At 48.3% G+C, this 16,545-nt stretch overlaps 1 protein-coding gene across 1 annotated transcript; it reads right to left on the minus strand.

Annotated features, from left to right (window-relative positions):
• Positions 1–10,915: 10,915 nt before the first annotated feature.
• LOC141042814 (uncharacterized) lies at positions 10,916–13,073 on the minus strand. The gene is made up of 4 exons (XM_073511710.1): positions 12,638–13,073; positions 12,438–12,484; positions 11,978–12,362; positions 10,916–10,929 (listed from the first exon to the last, which is right to left on the minus strand). Exons 1-4 carry the CDS (start codon positions 13,071–13,073, stop codon positions 10,916–10,918), a joined length of 882 nt encoding a protein of 293 aa, XP_073367811.1.
• Positions 13,074–16,545: the final 3,472 nt, after the last annotated feature.

Below are 16,545 nucleotides of genomic sequence, written 5' to 3' on the forward strand. Positions count from 1 at the left end.
CCACCACGGTCACCGAACCATCATTGCCGTCTCTCTGAGCCACCGACACGAGACCTGGGGGAGGGACGAAGAGCCAACGGGCTCGGGGGCATCCGTCACTTAGCCGACGGGTGGGGACTACCACCATCGCTGCCGCGGAGCCGACCGGACGGGACGATAGGAGCTTACCAGGTCCGCATAGGCCCGGCCGGACCTCGAAGGATCCGGACAACCCCTGCCGCCACGCTGCAGCACATTGGCCGACGAGGCCGCCACCGCCCGCAACCCCCGACGCCGCACCATCTCCACCAGGGAACCGCGCCGCTGCGCGCCGAAGCATCGGCCCGCCCCAACCCAGATGAGGCCCAGAGGGGCCCAGATCTGGGCGGAGAAGAAGCTGGCAGCCAGCCGCACCACCACGCGCCCCACGGCCAATGGCCGCGCCGCCGCATCAGGAACGCCCGCGACCCGCGGGAACGCCGCCAAGTCACACCATCGGAAGCCGAGGAGCACCGTCGCCAGCCACCGGCGCCCGAGCAGGGATGGCCGCACGCGGGGATAGGCAGACCCGCCGCCGTCGGCACCACACGGGCAAGGCCCGGCGGCGCGCGCTGGCGGCGGCGGGAGGAGGGAGGAGCGGCGCGGGAGCGCTGGGAGGAGCCGGGAGGGGGGCCCCGGTCGCCTCGCTTGGGAAGGCGACGCGGGGGTACGGGGAGAGGGCCTGGGGCGAGAGGGAGGACTAGCGGCGGCGGTGGCTACCCGCGGCGGGGTAGCCGGCGGCGGCGCGGGCGGAACCCTAGGGAGGGGGAGCGCACATGTGGATTGACGGATTTCTAATAGTCGGTGCTGCTACACATGCATCGATTTTTATGGTAAGAGACTATGATCCAACTACTCGATACAACGATCTATTAGATTGCGTCCTTAGACACCGCGATGCAATCATATCCCACCTTAACTGGGTATATATATTTCTAGGTTTTCACAGTTTTAGCTTGTACATTCATAATGATACCATGAGTGCTTTAGGCCATCCACAAGATATGGTTTCGGACACTGCCATGCAATTACAACCTATCTTTGCTCAGTGGGTACAAAATATCCATGCTACTGCGCCTGGCGTAACAGCTCCTGGTGCAACAACAAGTACTAGCTTAACGTGGGGAGGCGGCGAGTTAGTAGCAGTAGGTGGCAAAGTGGCTTTGTTACATATTCCATTAGGAACCGAAGATTTTTTAGTCCATCACATTCATGCATTTACCATACATGTGATTGTATTAATACTTTTGAAAGGTGTTTTATTTGCTCGGTGTTCCCGTTTGATACCCGATAAAGCAAATCTAGGTTTTCGCTTTCCTTGCGATGGGCCTGGCCGAGGGGGAACATGTCAAGTATCCGCCTGGGATCATGTTTTCTTAGGTTTATTCTGGATGTACAATGCAATTTCGGTAGTCATTTTCCATTTCAGTTGGAAAATGCAGTCGGATGTTTGGGGTACTATAAGTGATCAAGGGGTGGTAACTCATATTACAGGGGAAACTTTGCACAGAGTTCCATTACGATTAATGGGTGGCTTCGAGATTTCTTGTGGGCACAGGCATCGCAAGTCATTCAGTCTTATGGTTCTTCATTATCTGCATATGGTCTTTTTTTTTTCTTAGGTGCTCATTTTGTCTGGGCCTTCAGTTTATTTTTTTATTCAGCAGCTGTGGTTATTGGCAAGAACTCACTGAATCTATCGTTTGGGCTCATAACAAATTAAAAGTTGCTCCTGTTACTCAGCATAGAGCCTTGGGCATTATACAAGGACGCGCTGTAGGAGTAACCCATTACCTTCTGGGTGGAATTGCCACGACATGGGCATTCTTCTTAGCGAGAATTATTGCAGTAAGATAGTGGCTAGGAGGATTTGAAAGGCATTATGGAATTAAGATTTCCCAGGTTTAGCCAAGGCTTAGCTCAGGACCCCACTACTCGTCTTATTTGGTTTGGTATTGCTACCGCACATGATTTCGAAAGTCGTGATGATATTACTGAAGAACGTCTTTATCAGAACATTTTTGGTTCTCACTTTGGGCTAAGAACGTCTTTATCAGAACATTTTTGGTTCTCACTTTGGGCAATTAGCAATAATCTTTCTATGGACGTCCGGAAATCTGTTTCATGTAGCTTGGCAAGGAAATTTTGAATCATGGATACAGGATCCTTTACACGTAAGACCTATTGCTCATGTGATTTGGGATCCTCATTTTGGTCAACCCGCTGTGGAAGCCTTTACTCGAGGAGGTGCTGCTGGTCTAGTGAATATTGCTTATTCTGGAGTTTATCAGTGGTGGTATACAATAGGATTACACACCAATGAGGATCCTTATACTGGAGCTCTTTTTCTATTATTTCTTTCTACGCTGTCCTTAATAGCGGGTTGGTTACATCTACAACCCAAATGGAAACCAAGCCTTTCATGGTTCAAAAACGCGGAATCTCGTCTCAATCATCATTTGTCAGGACTTTTTGGGGTAAGTTCTTTGGCTTGGACAGGACATTTAGTTCATGTTGCTATTCCCGCATCCAGGGGGAGTACGTTCGATGGAATAATTTCTTAGATGTATTACCCTATCCCCGGGGGTTGGGACCCCTTTTGACGGGTCAATGGAATCTTTATGCCCAAAACCCTGATTCGAGTAATCATTTATTTGGTACTGCTCAAGGAACGGGAACTGCCATTCTAACTCTTCTTGGGGGATTCCATCCACAAACACAAAGTTTGTGGCTGACCGATATGGCTCACCATCATTTAGCTATTGCATTTATTTTTCTCATTTCCGGTCACATGTATCGAACTAACTTCGGAATTGGGCATAGTATTAAAGAACTTTTAGAAGCGCATACTCCTCCGGGGGGTCGATTAGGGCGTGGGCATAAGGGCCTTTATGACACAATCAACAATTCGATTCATCTTCAGTTGGGTCTTGCTCTAGCTTCTTTAGGGGTTATTACTTCCTTAGTAGCTCAACATATGTACTCTTTACCTCCTTATGCATTCATAGCACAAGACTTTACTACTCAAGCTGCTTTATATACTCATCACCAATATATTGCAGGGTTCATCATGACAGGGGCTTTTGCTCATGGAGCTATTTTTTTCATTAGGGATTACAATCCGAAACAGAATGAGCATAATGTATTGGCAAGAATGTTACACCATAAAGAAGCTATCATATCTCATTTAAGTTGGGCTAGCCTCTTTCTAGGATTTCATACCTTGGGCCTTTATGTTCATAACGACGTCATGCTTGCTTTTGGTACTCCAGAAAAGAAAATCTTGATCGAACCTATATTTGCCCAATGGATACAATCTGCTCATGGCAAGACGACATATGGGTTCGATATACTCTTATCTTCAACGAATGGCCCCGCTTTCAATGCGGGTCGAAGCCTATGGTTGCCCGAATGATTGAATGTTGTTAATGAGAATAGTAATTCGCTTTTCTTAACAATAGGACCTGGGGATTTCTTGGTTCATCATGCTATTGCTCTAGGTTTGCATACAACTACATTGATCTTAGTAAAGGGTGCTTTAGATGCACGTGGTTCCAAATTAATGCTGGATAAAAAGGATTTTGGATATATTTTTCCTTGTGAATTACAACTCTATTGTACTGCAAGTTACGATGATTATGGCCAAGTACTGGTTAGCGGGATCACACGATAAGAGAGGCATGCATTGGCAAGCATGAGATAAGATGAATGTGTCAAAATTTATAGGAAGGCTAAGTTTCCGAGATTGGCGAATCTTCAATGATGCAATGCTTGATAAGCAAGCATGGAGGACGTTGGAGCAACCCGACAACTTGTGTGCACGAGTCATAAAGGGACGATGCTACTCCGATGGAGAGTTTTTACAAGTCAGGTGTCCTGAAAGTTCTACTCTGACATGGGAGGCGATTACACACGGAGAAAGGTGCCGATGGAGGGTCCAATTAGGAATGTTAGGGATGGTTTGACAACATAAATATGGCATGACAAGTGGATTCTGGGAACTCTCATGATGAGGCCCTTGCGTTGAATCTCGGATGAAACCATGCAATTGGTGGGGGACCTCATTGACGCTGGTAATGGGAAATGGGATGTGGATCTCATTCGGTCAGTCTTCATTCCTCCAAATGCAGAGGCAATCTTATGTATGCCACGGTCGAGAGTAATGGCGGGCGATTTTTAGCCTCTAGATGGGAGCAATTAGGTGTGTTCTCGGTTAGGTCCGCATACCCATCGATGTTGGAGAGATGTTTTTGAGTGAAGGTTTACAAAGCAATTCCACTGATGGTGTGGACTGTGGAGACATGGAAGGCATTATGGAAGTTGTGAATCCAGTCGAAGATCAGGATATTCTGGTGGTGAGTGATGAAGAACATGTTTCCATCTTATGGGGAGATGAGATGAAGACATACTATGGAAGCATCTACATGTCCTATGTGTGGCAATGATGTAAGGTCTTTATTTCATGCTCTCATTGCATGTGGTCATGCCATGTTGTTCGGGATTCAGTGACGGTTTCATACACCGGGGTGGCTCACCACAGGGAGCTCGACGGGGGGGGGGGGGGGGGGCTACCAGTAGGCCCACAAGGCCCACCTTATCCCCAGTAATAGGAGGTAACCCGAAGGAAGGGATAGACATTCTAAGATCATCTGCACCACCATTCAGCCTATCATTTCTTCGGTTTGAAGCTGCCAAAGTTACATTTGTTGACATGGGCTAGCGATTTGCTTGACATGTCGTTCATTAGTAAGAAGGTTGAAGTGATCATGGTTTCTGTCATGTGGGCTATATGGGTAAATCAAAACAAACACACTCATGTAGAGATTGGCTACGAGTCGACGTGTGACGCCTGAGACCGATGCTTCAGAAGACTTCCATTTTCTCGTGATCACCGCGTGTTTCTTTGGTGCTTGCTCTTTATTTTTTGCATTGCATCATGTCATCATGCCATCATGTCATTAATTTTTAAAACTCAACCAAGTAAACTGCATGGATCTTCGATCTATTTAAATCAAGGGAAGGGTGACTTCTCTTTAGAACATATCCTCCCAATATTAGGGAGCTATATTATAAATATTCCATTAGTTTGGAATCAATCGGAACACACTTGCAAATATCTCAATGCCTTTGTTATCTTAATTCTTGGTCTCCAACCTCGCTTTATATTTTTTCATCTATTCCGAAGCTCCACCAAAAATCCGAACATTTTTGACCTTCCCAACCCTCACTTCCTTTAAATCATTTGAATTAAATTCAAATGCATATGAATTTACATCGTCCAATCAGGCCACTTCTATTTTTCCTGGATCAAGCGCATTTTTGTGATTCCGGGAAAATAATCCCCATGCGTAAATTCTTTCCCTAACCCTATCCTTCTTGTTCTTCTCTCTAGTTCTTTTCTGCTAAAAGATATAAGAGAGAGAGAGAAGAGAGAGACCCCAGCCGGCCCAGCTGGGCCTCCCAACAGCAGTCGGCCCAGGCCACCTCGGCCTCCCGCAGCCCATCCCCGCGGCCCACCTAAGCCTAACCCTAGCCCGAGCGCTCTCTCCCGATCCCCATCTCTCCCTCTCGTCCCTCCCTGCGCCGTCACGCACACACACGCACGCATCGAGCGAAGGGAGAGGAGCTCCTTTCTGCTTCGCCCCCTCCTCTGCTCCCTCAGCCATGGCCGCGCCCAAGCTCCTGCTGCAGCCGCCGCAAGAGACGCAGTGCCGTCCCCGCGTAGCCTCTCCGTCACGCCGCCCGTCGCCGGAGACCTGTGGCAACCTCCAGTCGCGCCCGTCCTGGAGCTCGTCCGCCTCCTCAAGCCACCGCGTCCTCCCTCTGCCTCCTCGCGAGCTTCCTCCCGCGCCGCCACTGGAGGCCAACTCCGGCGCCCCTGCCTCGCGAACTTCCTCACCGCCGTCGTCACGCCTCTCCGCCTCCGCGCCGTCTAGAGCCCCCGCTACCACCTCGCCAACCCACGCCGCTCCTGCCCCGGCCTCCTTCTGCCTCAACGGAGCAGGCCCCGCGCCCCACGACTTCGTCTACGCCGTCTCCTGCTCCTCGCCCTCTCACCGATGCTCCAAGGCCGGCCTCCTGCAGCCTGTTGTTGCCGGAGCTCCCCACCACCACCACCATGCGTCGCGCGCCAGCTCCCTCTCGCCGACGCCGCGCTCGGACCCCACTGCGCCAGTAGCCGCCGCTGCCGTGGCCTTCTGCATCCGCCTCCAGCAGCTCTCCCTGCGACCTCCTCTTCATCACCGTCTCGTGCCAGGGCCCTTCCACCTCACGGCCATGTTGTCCGACTGCCGGCTCGTTGCTGCTGTTTCGTCGCCCGCCTCCCTTCGTTGACCACCAAGACCGGAGGCCCTTTTGTGTTGCTTCGTTTTGGATGCGCCAAGATCCTCTCCGAACATGTACGACTACACCTGCTGATGCGTCAAGTACCTTGGAACGCCTACGACTACGCGGACTCGCCAAGTACCACGACGACCGTGTACCACTACCGTCGCCGTGTACCACTGCTTCCACTACGACCGTTTCGAGAACGTCTACTTCCTCTACACCGCACCGGAACGCCGAGTTCCTCGCCGTGACCCCGAACATCTACGGAAACTTGTGCGACTATGAACGTGAACGACTACCGTCGACCCTAAGTTACCCGGATTCGTCAAGTACCTCTCCGAAAACGAACGTGTGCCACTACCTCCACTACCGTCGCCGAAGACCCGTGTAACAGAACCGTCAAGTTCGACTACCTCCGCGTGTACCGCTACTTCTAATACCGCCCCCGTGAACAACTACTTCCACTTCGAACGCGTTCCGCCCCGAATGCACGCTTCGAAGGTATAACCCCGAGACGACGTCCGTGGACCGAATGCATGTGTGTTGTTTGAGATGCTCGTGTTTGCACCGTTTCCGAGAGAGGTCTTTGCACGTTCCTCGTTTCCATACCACTAACCCGTGGGAGCCCGGAATCCGGGAGCACCCCACCATCCTTGCGCGACACGTTCACGCCCATTTCTTGTGCACCGGTATCTCCGTGAGCTACCGGAACCGATATGTTGCCGTGGCATCATTTTCGGATTCGTTGCCGTGGCACCCCTTTCTTCCACCACGGTGACAAATGCTCCTAATCATCTTCATGTCAACATTTTCATAAAATTGCATATATAACTTACATCTGTCATTCGCATCATGATAACAACATTTAAGATGTCTAAAATTGATGTTCGCTTTAAAATTGCTAAATGGCATGAGGATTTTCCGGAATTATTGTTTGTTGTTCCGGCCTCATTTAAATTGCCTAAATAGGTAGTTTCCATATGCTTCACCTCTTGCCATGGTTAATAACATTTAATATTGTTGGGCACATAAATGAGAGAGAACTAAATAATTAAATGTGGTGTTTCGTCAATATGCAACTCGTTGCATATTGAGCTCCACTTAATTTGTAGTGTTGTTTGTTGCACTTTGCCATGCCATGCTCATTAAACCGGACATGCATCATACTTGATTGTGCATCATGCCATGTTTCTGTGATGGTTGTTTACTATGTCGTTTGTTTCTTTCCGGGTTGCTTCTCTCGTTAGCTTCGGTTTCGTTCCGGAGTTGTGAGGACTCGTTCGTCTACGTCCGCTTGTCTTCTTCATGGACTCGTCTTCTTCTTTGAGGGATTTCAGGCAAGATGACCATACCCTCGAAATCACTTCTATCTTTGCTTGCTAGTTGTTCGCTCTATTGCTATGCCGCGCTACCTACCACTTCCTGATCAAGCCTCCCAAATTGCCATGAACCTCTAACCTTTGTCACCTTCCTAGCAAACCGTTGTTTGGCTATGTTACCGCTTTTGCTCAGCCCCTCGTATAGCATTGCTAGTTGCAGGTGAAGATGAAGATTGCTCCATGTTGGATTATGTTTATGTTGGGATATCACAATATCTCTTATTTAATTAATGCATCTATATACTTGGTAAAGGGTGGAAGGATCGGCCTTATGCCTGGTGTTTTGTTCCACTCTTGCCGCCCTAGTTTCCGTCATACCGGTGTTATGTTCCTTGATTTTGCGTTCCTTACGCGGTCGGGTGATTTATGGGACCCCCTCGACAGTTCGCTTTGAATAAAACTCCTCCAGCAAGGCCCAACCTTGGTTTTACCATTTGCCTACCTAAGCCTTTTTCCCTTGGGTTCTGCAGACTCAAGGGTCATCTTTATTTACCCCCTCGGGCCAGTTCTCCTTCGAGTGCTGGTCCAAACCGAGCGATGTCCGGCGCCCCCTGGGCAACCAAGGTCTATGCCAACCCGACGTCTGGCTCATCCGGTGTGCCCTGAGAACGAGATATGTGCAGCTCCTATCGGGATTTGTCGGCACATTCGGGCGGCTTTGCTGGTCTTGTTTTACCATTGTCGAAATGTCTTGTAAACCGGGATTCCGAGACTGATCGGGTCTTTCCGGGAGAAGGTTTATCCTTCGTTGACCGTGAGAGCTTATGATGGGCTAAGTTGGGACACCCCTGCAGGGTATTATCTTTCGAAAGCCGTGCCCGCGGTTATGTGGCAGATGGGAATTTGTTAATGTCCGGTTGTAGAGAACTTGACACTTGACCTTAATTAAAACGCATCAACCGCGTGTGTTGCCGTGATGGTCTCTTCTCGGCGGAGTCCGGGAAGTGAACACGGTTCTTGTGTTATGTTTGACGTAAGTAGGAGTTCAGGATCACTTCTTGATCATTGCTAGTTCATGACCGTTCCGTTGCTTCTCTTCTCGCTCTCATTTGTGTATGTTAGCCACCATATATGCTAGTGCTTGCTGCAGCTCCACCTCATTACCCCATCCTTTCCTTTAAGCTTAAATAGTCTTGATCTCGCGGGTGTGAGATTGCTGAGTCCTCGTGACTCACAGATACTTCCCAAACAGTTGCAGGTGCCGACGATACCAGTGCAGGTGACGCAACTGAGCTCCAGTGGGAGCCCGATGAAGCTCTTGTTCGTTGTGTTGTTTCGTTTCCTGTTGATCAGTAGTGGAGCCCAGTTGGGACGATCAGGGATCTAGCAGTTGGGTTGTCTTCTTTTCTTTTGGTTCCGTAGTCGGGCCTATGTGGGTATCTCTGAATGATGTATGTTTTATTTATGTATTGGGTGAAGAGGCGATTGTAAGCCAACTCTTTATCCCTTTCTTGTTCATTACATGGGATTGTGTGAAGATGACCCTTCTTGCGACAAAACCACAATGCGGTTATGCCTCTAAGTCGTGCCTCGACACGTGGGAGATATAGCCGCATCGTGGGCGTTACACGACGGGTCCTATGCAACTTATCGGCAGACTCGTAAAGTCCCTGGATCTTCCTCCACCACTTCTAGGTGAGTTGTATATGTCGGAATAGAGATGGGTGATGATTGCTAGGTTATGCCTAACAACTAGTTGGACGCAGTTACAATGGTTTCTAGCAAGCAACAAGATTTTTCCTCGCTGAGAAACTAAGGTATCTCTGTGGAGAGTACAAGAGTTTACACTAACGATAAGCTCTGCAGCACAAATAAAATTTCACTTGTGTCCCCAACACCAGTATCAACCTTGCTAGCTTTTCTAGTTGTACAAGATATTAGAAGATAATGCGGTAGGTAATATTTTCTGTATTTTTGAAATAAATAATGACTAAAATTAGAAGTTCCAGTAGAAGTTGTTGGAAGTGTTATCTTATGCTAAAAACTGGACTGAGGCTCGTAAGTTCACCAAGTGTAACTCTTCGTAAGATAAAAATGCAACAATTAACACAGTCATGTGAAAAAAAGTGCATATGAAATATTGCATGCTCATTCTAGATTACATGTAATGTGTTGATGTTATATAGCCGATACGCCCATAATTATATAGACTGAGACCTACCTTGCATCTATAGCTAACAATCCACTCTTAAACCGATATACCCTCGGCATCATCCAAGTATTAAGTATAAAAAGACTGATTTCCTTAAGCAAGTTGACATGGTGTTGTATTGCATGATATCATTAGAGGTCTCATACAAAGATATATCCTTATGGCAATAATACAATACACGGCCTTTTCATCTTTTGTCACAGGGATAGTTTACTTGCAAGATTAAATCCAACAAATTCACACCTTTTCTCACTACTGATTACCCATGTAAATTGGCCAAGAGAAGAGAAATAAACCGGGGGAAATTATGCATATATAAATCAAACATAGGACATCAACACAATATGAACTTAAAGAAATAATTCATCACATGATCAAAATCACCGCTAGGATTTGCATCCGATGGACCATAATCATGTAGGCCTATATAAAGGCATAATTTAGTTTCTTTATTGTTTAGCCGGTATGTTTAAATTTCTAATCCAACCTTTAAAGCAATATGCTTGTTATGTCCTAATTGATTGCTCTATAATGTTATCCTCGCTGCATGCATTTTACACAATATCTTTAATAAAAAATATGTTCGCTCTTAATTAGTGATGTTATTTGAGTCTTTAGAGTAGTGGCTCTTTTATATAACATAAAAATGAATTTTGATTATTTATCGATTTATGTGGACAGTTTTACCTCATTAATTTTTTAGAGCGATCTGCAAGGTCGGTCTCGGCTGTCAAATAAGTATGGCATGTCATGTCGCGGTTGTCCTCCTTGTATTTTTTTTCTCACGTTTGAACTTTTTTGCATCCATAAGTCGGACCTCCCTCGCACTCATTGTTTAGCAAAACCATCTCCATGATGCGATGAGTGTACACCTGATCGGGAGGAAATGTGTCTGGTTAAGCCATTCAACTAGTTCATACATAGAAAGAATGCCAGGAGAAAACCCGCGACATGGCACATCACGAGTAGTTGACGGACGAAACCCACCTTTTAGACCGCCCTCAAAGATTTAAAAGGGATAAAAGTAGCAAAACTTTCTCTAAATGTGGTAATCTGGATGAAGAAGTGCTGAATGAGGTAATTAGTGTAAAAAGTCAAACTAGAGGGTAAACGATGAAATTCCCTCTAATTTTTAAATGTATATGACCCTTGTTATAAATCATGCAAAAAAACATGCTTTTTATAGTTTCTGTCCACACGAGTGATGTTGGATGTAACAAAACAGTTTAGTGGGTTGTTGTTTCGTGATTGAACTATGTTCAACATATCTTTTCCATTGTTTTTAGGTTTGCTCACCACATATGCCACGTGGTACGTTCAACATGTTTTTATCCATTATTTTTAGATTTGCTCACCACATATGCCATGTAGTATGTTCAACATGTTTTACTTGTGCAAACCAACTTGTGATTGGGTGGGTTTTTTTTTAGAGTACGCAAAACGCGTACCATTGATTTATAGAAGGCAGAGGTTATATACAAGAGCTACAATTGATGGCCATCCACAGACGGATAACACATCGAACACACCACTCCCACGCAAACACACTACTCCTCGGTTAGATGTTGTACTCCTCTCCCTCCTGCTTGGACCCAACGCAGGAGCTCCTGATGAATCAGCTCAGCAGTGCCCCATTCGCTAGCAATGGCTCGTGACGCAAATACCCTACCATTTCTCTGCTTCCACAAGTTCCACCAAACTAGTATACAAAAGGCGTCAAAACCTTTACGGAATGTCTTGTGAATCCTCTTCCTCGACCTAGTCCACCACTCCTCCAGGTTATCCGTCGTGGTTGGCAAGATGGAAACATCAATGCCAAGTCTAGTGCAGCAGAGATACCACACCTGACGAGCGAAAACACACTGTAAAAGATTGTGATCCACCGTGTCTTCCTCCTGATCACACAGAAAGCATACAGACGTTTGATCCTGCAACCCGTGCCTGTATCTCCGATCAGACGTCCAAAGACGATAGTGCAAAGCCAACCAGATGAAAATCTTGCAAGTTAGTGGCGCCCAACACCGCCAGACTGCAGATGCACATTGGAATTTGATTCCCCCTTCGCACAACATCTTATATGCCGATTTTGCCGTGTACTTACCCGAGGCATCCCCTGGCCAGATCGGTTTATCCTCCTCATTAGGAATGAGCTCTATCTCAATCAGTCTAGTCCAGAGATGAACGAACTGACTCAACTCCTCCGTCGACATATCTCCAACAATGTCTGAAGTCCAGGAATGGAGATGCATCGCATTCTTGACAGTTCTCTTGTTTGCCACCTGAGTCCTGACCTTACCAACAACCAAAGGCACAATTTCAGCCAGGCGAGCTCCATTCAGCCAGTGATCTCTCCAAAACAGCACGCTGGATCCTTCCCCAAGCTGCCACTGCACCAAGCTGTCGAACGCAATTTGCACTTGCTTGTCGGAGGAAAAGTTCAGTCCTTGCCAGGGCCGCGAGCTGTCCGGTCGTTTGAGCCATTCCCACTGCAAACGAAGCGCAATCCCGTGCTTATGCAAGTCAATCACACCAAGCCCACCAAGCTGTTTGGGGCGACAAACCTTTTGCCAGGCTACAGAACACTCCCCGCCATGGACAGATTCAGTACCTGCCCAAAAGAATGCGCGACACCCCTTATCCACCCTCTCAATCGCCCATTTGGGCGCTTCTGCCACCATTAAGTGATGGGTGGGGCGAGCTCGTACCACTTGATTAACTAGGATGAGCCGACCCAGCCTCGTGACCAAGCCCCTCTGCCAACCTGGAACAAAATTCAGCACATCATCCACAATTGGCTGCCATTCCAAGCGCGTGAGCTGCCTAATGCCCAGTTGTAATCCAAGATATTTGAAGGGGAATTTCTCCATCTTCCACGGTAAAGCTTGTTTGACTAGCTCCTCTTCTTCCTCCTCCGCTCTAATCATGATTGCCGACGACTTTGCAAAGTTAATCCTCAAGCCCGAGGCCTCTCCAAAAATCATGATCGCCTCCTTGACAAACATCAGATCCGGTCTCGTCGGTCTGATGAACAACACCACATCATCTGCATGCAGAGATAGCCGTTGCATAGGAAGACATCCAGGAATCCTGCTGAGCACCTGCCCTTCTTGCGCTTTGACCATCATCGCCGTGAGCACGTCCATTGCAATCACAAAAAGTAATGGTGAAAGAGGCTCCCTGTCGAAGTCCACAGACATGCACAATTTTCTCCCCAACACTGCCATTAACCATCACTCTAGAGCTCGCCGTTCTAAGCATAGTGGCAATCCACGATCTCCATGTGCACGAGAAACCCTTGGCTCTAAGAACTTCAAAAAGGAATGGCCAGGACAAGGAGTCAAAGGCTCGAGATATATCTAGTTTGAGGAGCACACCTTTGGTCTTGCGTTTATGTAATTTCCAACCCACCAGGGTTAACTTTGATATACCCAACCCACCAGGGTTCAAATCTTAAACTTGACATTCGTGCTCGCATTCAAGCTCAGTCCCTCGGAGATGCTCATATGTGTATGGTGTGCGTGCGTGCGTTCATATATGTGAGTGTATGCTTGTCTATGTGGTCGGCTTTGATTGTGCTGCGTAAGAAAACATGTTTTAAATGTACACATTTACTTGTGTAATAATACATGAAAGTAAAAATCATAAAACAATATGTCGAATGATGCAGATTTCTGTTGTGTTGAATGGACAAGCGCAAACAACAGGATTTTGAGTTGCGGGCTGACCCAAACGGACGCGCGCTTTGTTTGTTTTTTTATCCGTTTGGGTTGACCGCCCGCTTGTCGTCTGACCCCTTTTGCGTTTGGGTCGGTTGTGCACCCAACACGCAGACCCATTTTCGCCCTCGCGGCCGGCCTGCCATTTGCTTTCAAACATAATTCAAACAAGATACAAACATTTACATAGTTTCACAACCAAATAAATATGTCATAGTTCACAAGCCAAATAAATATATCATAGTTTACAAGCCAAATAAAAGTTAAATTTTCTCAAATACATTTTTAGAAAATACATCTATTGGTTGCCAACGTGAGTCCATATATGCTCAACCAAACCATTTTGCAGCTGAATTTGAGTTTCCAATCATGCATTTGATGAAGAAATTGGTTGAACTGTGAAAACATTGCCGCTCCTCCATGTTTGGGCACAACATTGTCACCCTGAAACTGAAACCCTTGGTCGTAGATACGTTCCAGACACTCATACTCTACGATCATATTGTGCATAATCAAACAAGCAGTCATCACCTCCCACAACTTCTTGGTGCTCCAAGTTCTAGCAGGATACCGAACGACGGCCCATCGAGATTGTAGAACACCGAATGCATGCTCCACATCCTTCCTAGCACTCTCTTGCGCTTGGGCAAATCTCTTCCTCTTCTCTCCTACAGGGTTGGAAACTGCCTTCACTAGATAGTCCATTGAGGATAGATACCGTCAGCTAGATAGTATCCTTTGTTGTAGTTGTGGCCATTGATGTTAACATTCACATCCGGACAATTGCCCTTCGACAGGCCTTGCAAACACCAGAGAGCGTTGAAGCACATTGAAATCATTGTGAGATCCGGCCATGACGAAGAAAGATGCCAAATCCATAGATCTTGTGAAGCCACGGCCTCTAGTATGACGGTGCAAGCTTTGACATAGCCCCTATACTGCCCCTGCCAAGCAGAAGGGCAGTTCTTCCACTGCCAGTGCATACAATATATGCTACCAAGCATCCCCGGAAAGCCTCTGCTGGCATTCATCGCCAACAAGCGGGCTGTATCGACAACATTTCTCTCTCTCAAGTACTCAGGGCCAAACACTGCTATCACAGCCTTGCAGAACTTGTACATGGAGTCTAGGCATTTTGACTTGCTCATACGGACATATTCATCAATGAGATTACCGAGAACTCCGTATGCAAGCATCCGGATAGCTGTAGTGCATTTCTGATAAGAGGAGAAGCCAATCTTTTCAAGGGCATCCTCCTTGCAGCGAAATACTTATCGTATGCCACCACCCCCTCCCGGATACGGTTGAAAAGATGCCTAGACATACAGAAACAACGCCGGAATAGGTGGTGTTTGAAGAGCGGATTAGGTGTCTCGAAGTAGTCCTCCCAGAGACGGAAAATGACCGCTCTCTCGGTTGCGATTCAACGCCGGAGTGTGCCCCGGAATCGAGTCCCGGAACAACGGCCGCTGCCTACTAAGGTGGTCATGGACGACCAATACAGCAACCACCATCTCCTCATCGTATGATGAAGAATCATCTGAGTCGCAAATGCAATTGTGAAAAAAGAACTCGTCGACGGAGTCCATTTGTACCTTGTGGGCAAACCGTCGAACAGCTTGCGGGCGTCATCGTCTAAGCAGGTTGGCGAAGAGCCTCGCGCCTCCCCTGGACCAGGTAGCTGCCCTGGCGGCGTCTGGCGAGCGCGGCGTCGTCGTCGAAGGAGCTGGCCGGGGGCGAGGTGGTGCTGGCGGCGACGTCAGGGGAAGCTGCGGTGGCCCAGCGGCGAGGTGGTGGAGGCGGCGATGTTGCAAGGTGGTGTGCTGCGGGGAGGTATGTGGGTGCGTCCGGCTGGTGAGGGCACTGAAACTGGGCGGCGACGGTGACAGGGTGGGCAGCCGAGTGCTTGTTGCTGAAGGAAGAAAGAGAATGACATATGTGCCACCGACTGGCGGGCAGAGGAGGAGTAGGGGGTGTCGCGCATGTCCACCTCGTGTCGCGCCGACGTAAATGAGACCCAAATTTAGGCCTGAAATGGGTCGCCCGGTGGATGAAAAGCTGACGCAGGTTCGTTTAGATATATCTGATTTTTATCCAAACGAACATGCGCGGATGAAAAGGGCCGGCGGCGTTGGAATTTCTCTTATGGGCACAGTGGCGGATATACAAGCAAAGACATTCACGTTAGTGTAGAGAGATGGCAACATTTGGCCAAGTAGCACAGATACAAGTCATGTAATTCATCCTCCCAGTGCGTGTTTGTTGCCTAGCTGAAAACACCGTCGCCGGCAACCTGGCTACGTGCACATCATGTCGATCCATATTCATGCACGTACATGTGTATCAATATGCATGCATGTACACGTGTATCAGTAGCAATCGTGGTGTCAAGCTGCAGCAGCTAAATTTGCAGGGAGGCTTTATCCAATCCAGATGTGCAGCAAATGGCGGCCGGTTTAAGTTAACTAAAGCAGCACCGGCCTTCTCGTGAGCAAGTGCAGCGATAGGGGTGTGTACGCAATTATCTGGTTCGAGGAGGACGCTGGTGCATGCCGATCTGGGTGGGAAGTAGCACACGAGACGGCGACGGGGAGGCGCCCGGCGGGGGGACAGCTGGCGTCCAGGTCAGCGGCGAGGGGGCTCGTCAGGCACGAAAACTCGTGGCTGGGAGGGCAGTCCACCGACGTCAGCGCGCGGGGGTGCGAATCTGGCGGAAAGCGGACCCAAAAAGGGCAGCTGCCAGCCACACTTTTCTGCCTCCTTTCCCCACGTCTGCCTTTTTCTGGGCGCAAGCGTACATATCCAGCGGCCCTCGCTCCTCGTCTCTGACGCAGTCGCCCACGCTACCATGTGGATAGAACGGTGCTACTACTATAGATCGCTACGGGCGCATGCAGTGGCGGAGGCAGCGTGTAGGCACGGTGGGCCGTGGCCCACCCAGAATTTGAAGAAT

The sequence above is a fragment of the Aegilops tauschii genome, chromosome 3 (genome assembly GCF_002575655.3).
Source record: "Aegilops tauschii subsp. strangulata cultivar AL8/78 chromosome 3, Aet v6.0, whole genome shotgun sequence".
Taxonomy (NCBI): Eukaryota; Viridiplantae; Streptophyta; class Magnoliopsida; order Poales; family Poaceae; genus Aegilops; species Aegilops tauschii.

Bases quoted from the DNA above. Each gene is read 5' to 3' on its own strand.
- LOC141042814 (XM_073511710.1), bottom strand. From the start codon at position 13,073: ATGTCTGTGGACTTCGACAGGGAGCCTCTTTCACCATTACTTTTTGTG. The intron at 12,485-12,637 runs GTTGGCAGAGGG...TCTTTTGGGCAG, and splicing joins TGTGCTGAATTTTGTTCCAG to GTACTGAATCTGTCCATGGC. The intron at 12,363-12,437 runs GTTTGTCGCCCC...CTTCGTTTGCAG, and splicing joins GTTCTGTAGCCTGGCAAAAG to TGGGAATGGCTCAAACGACC.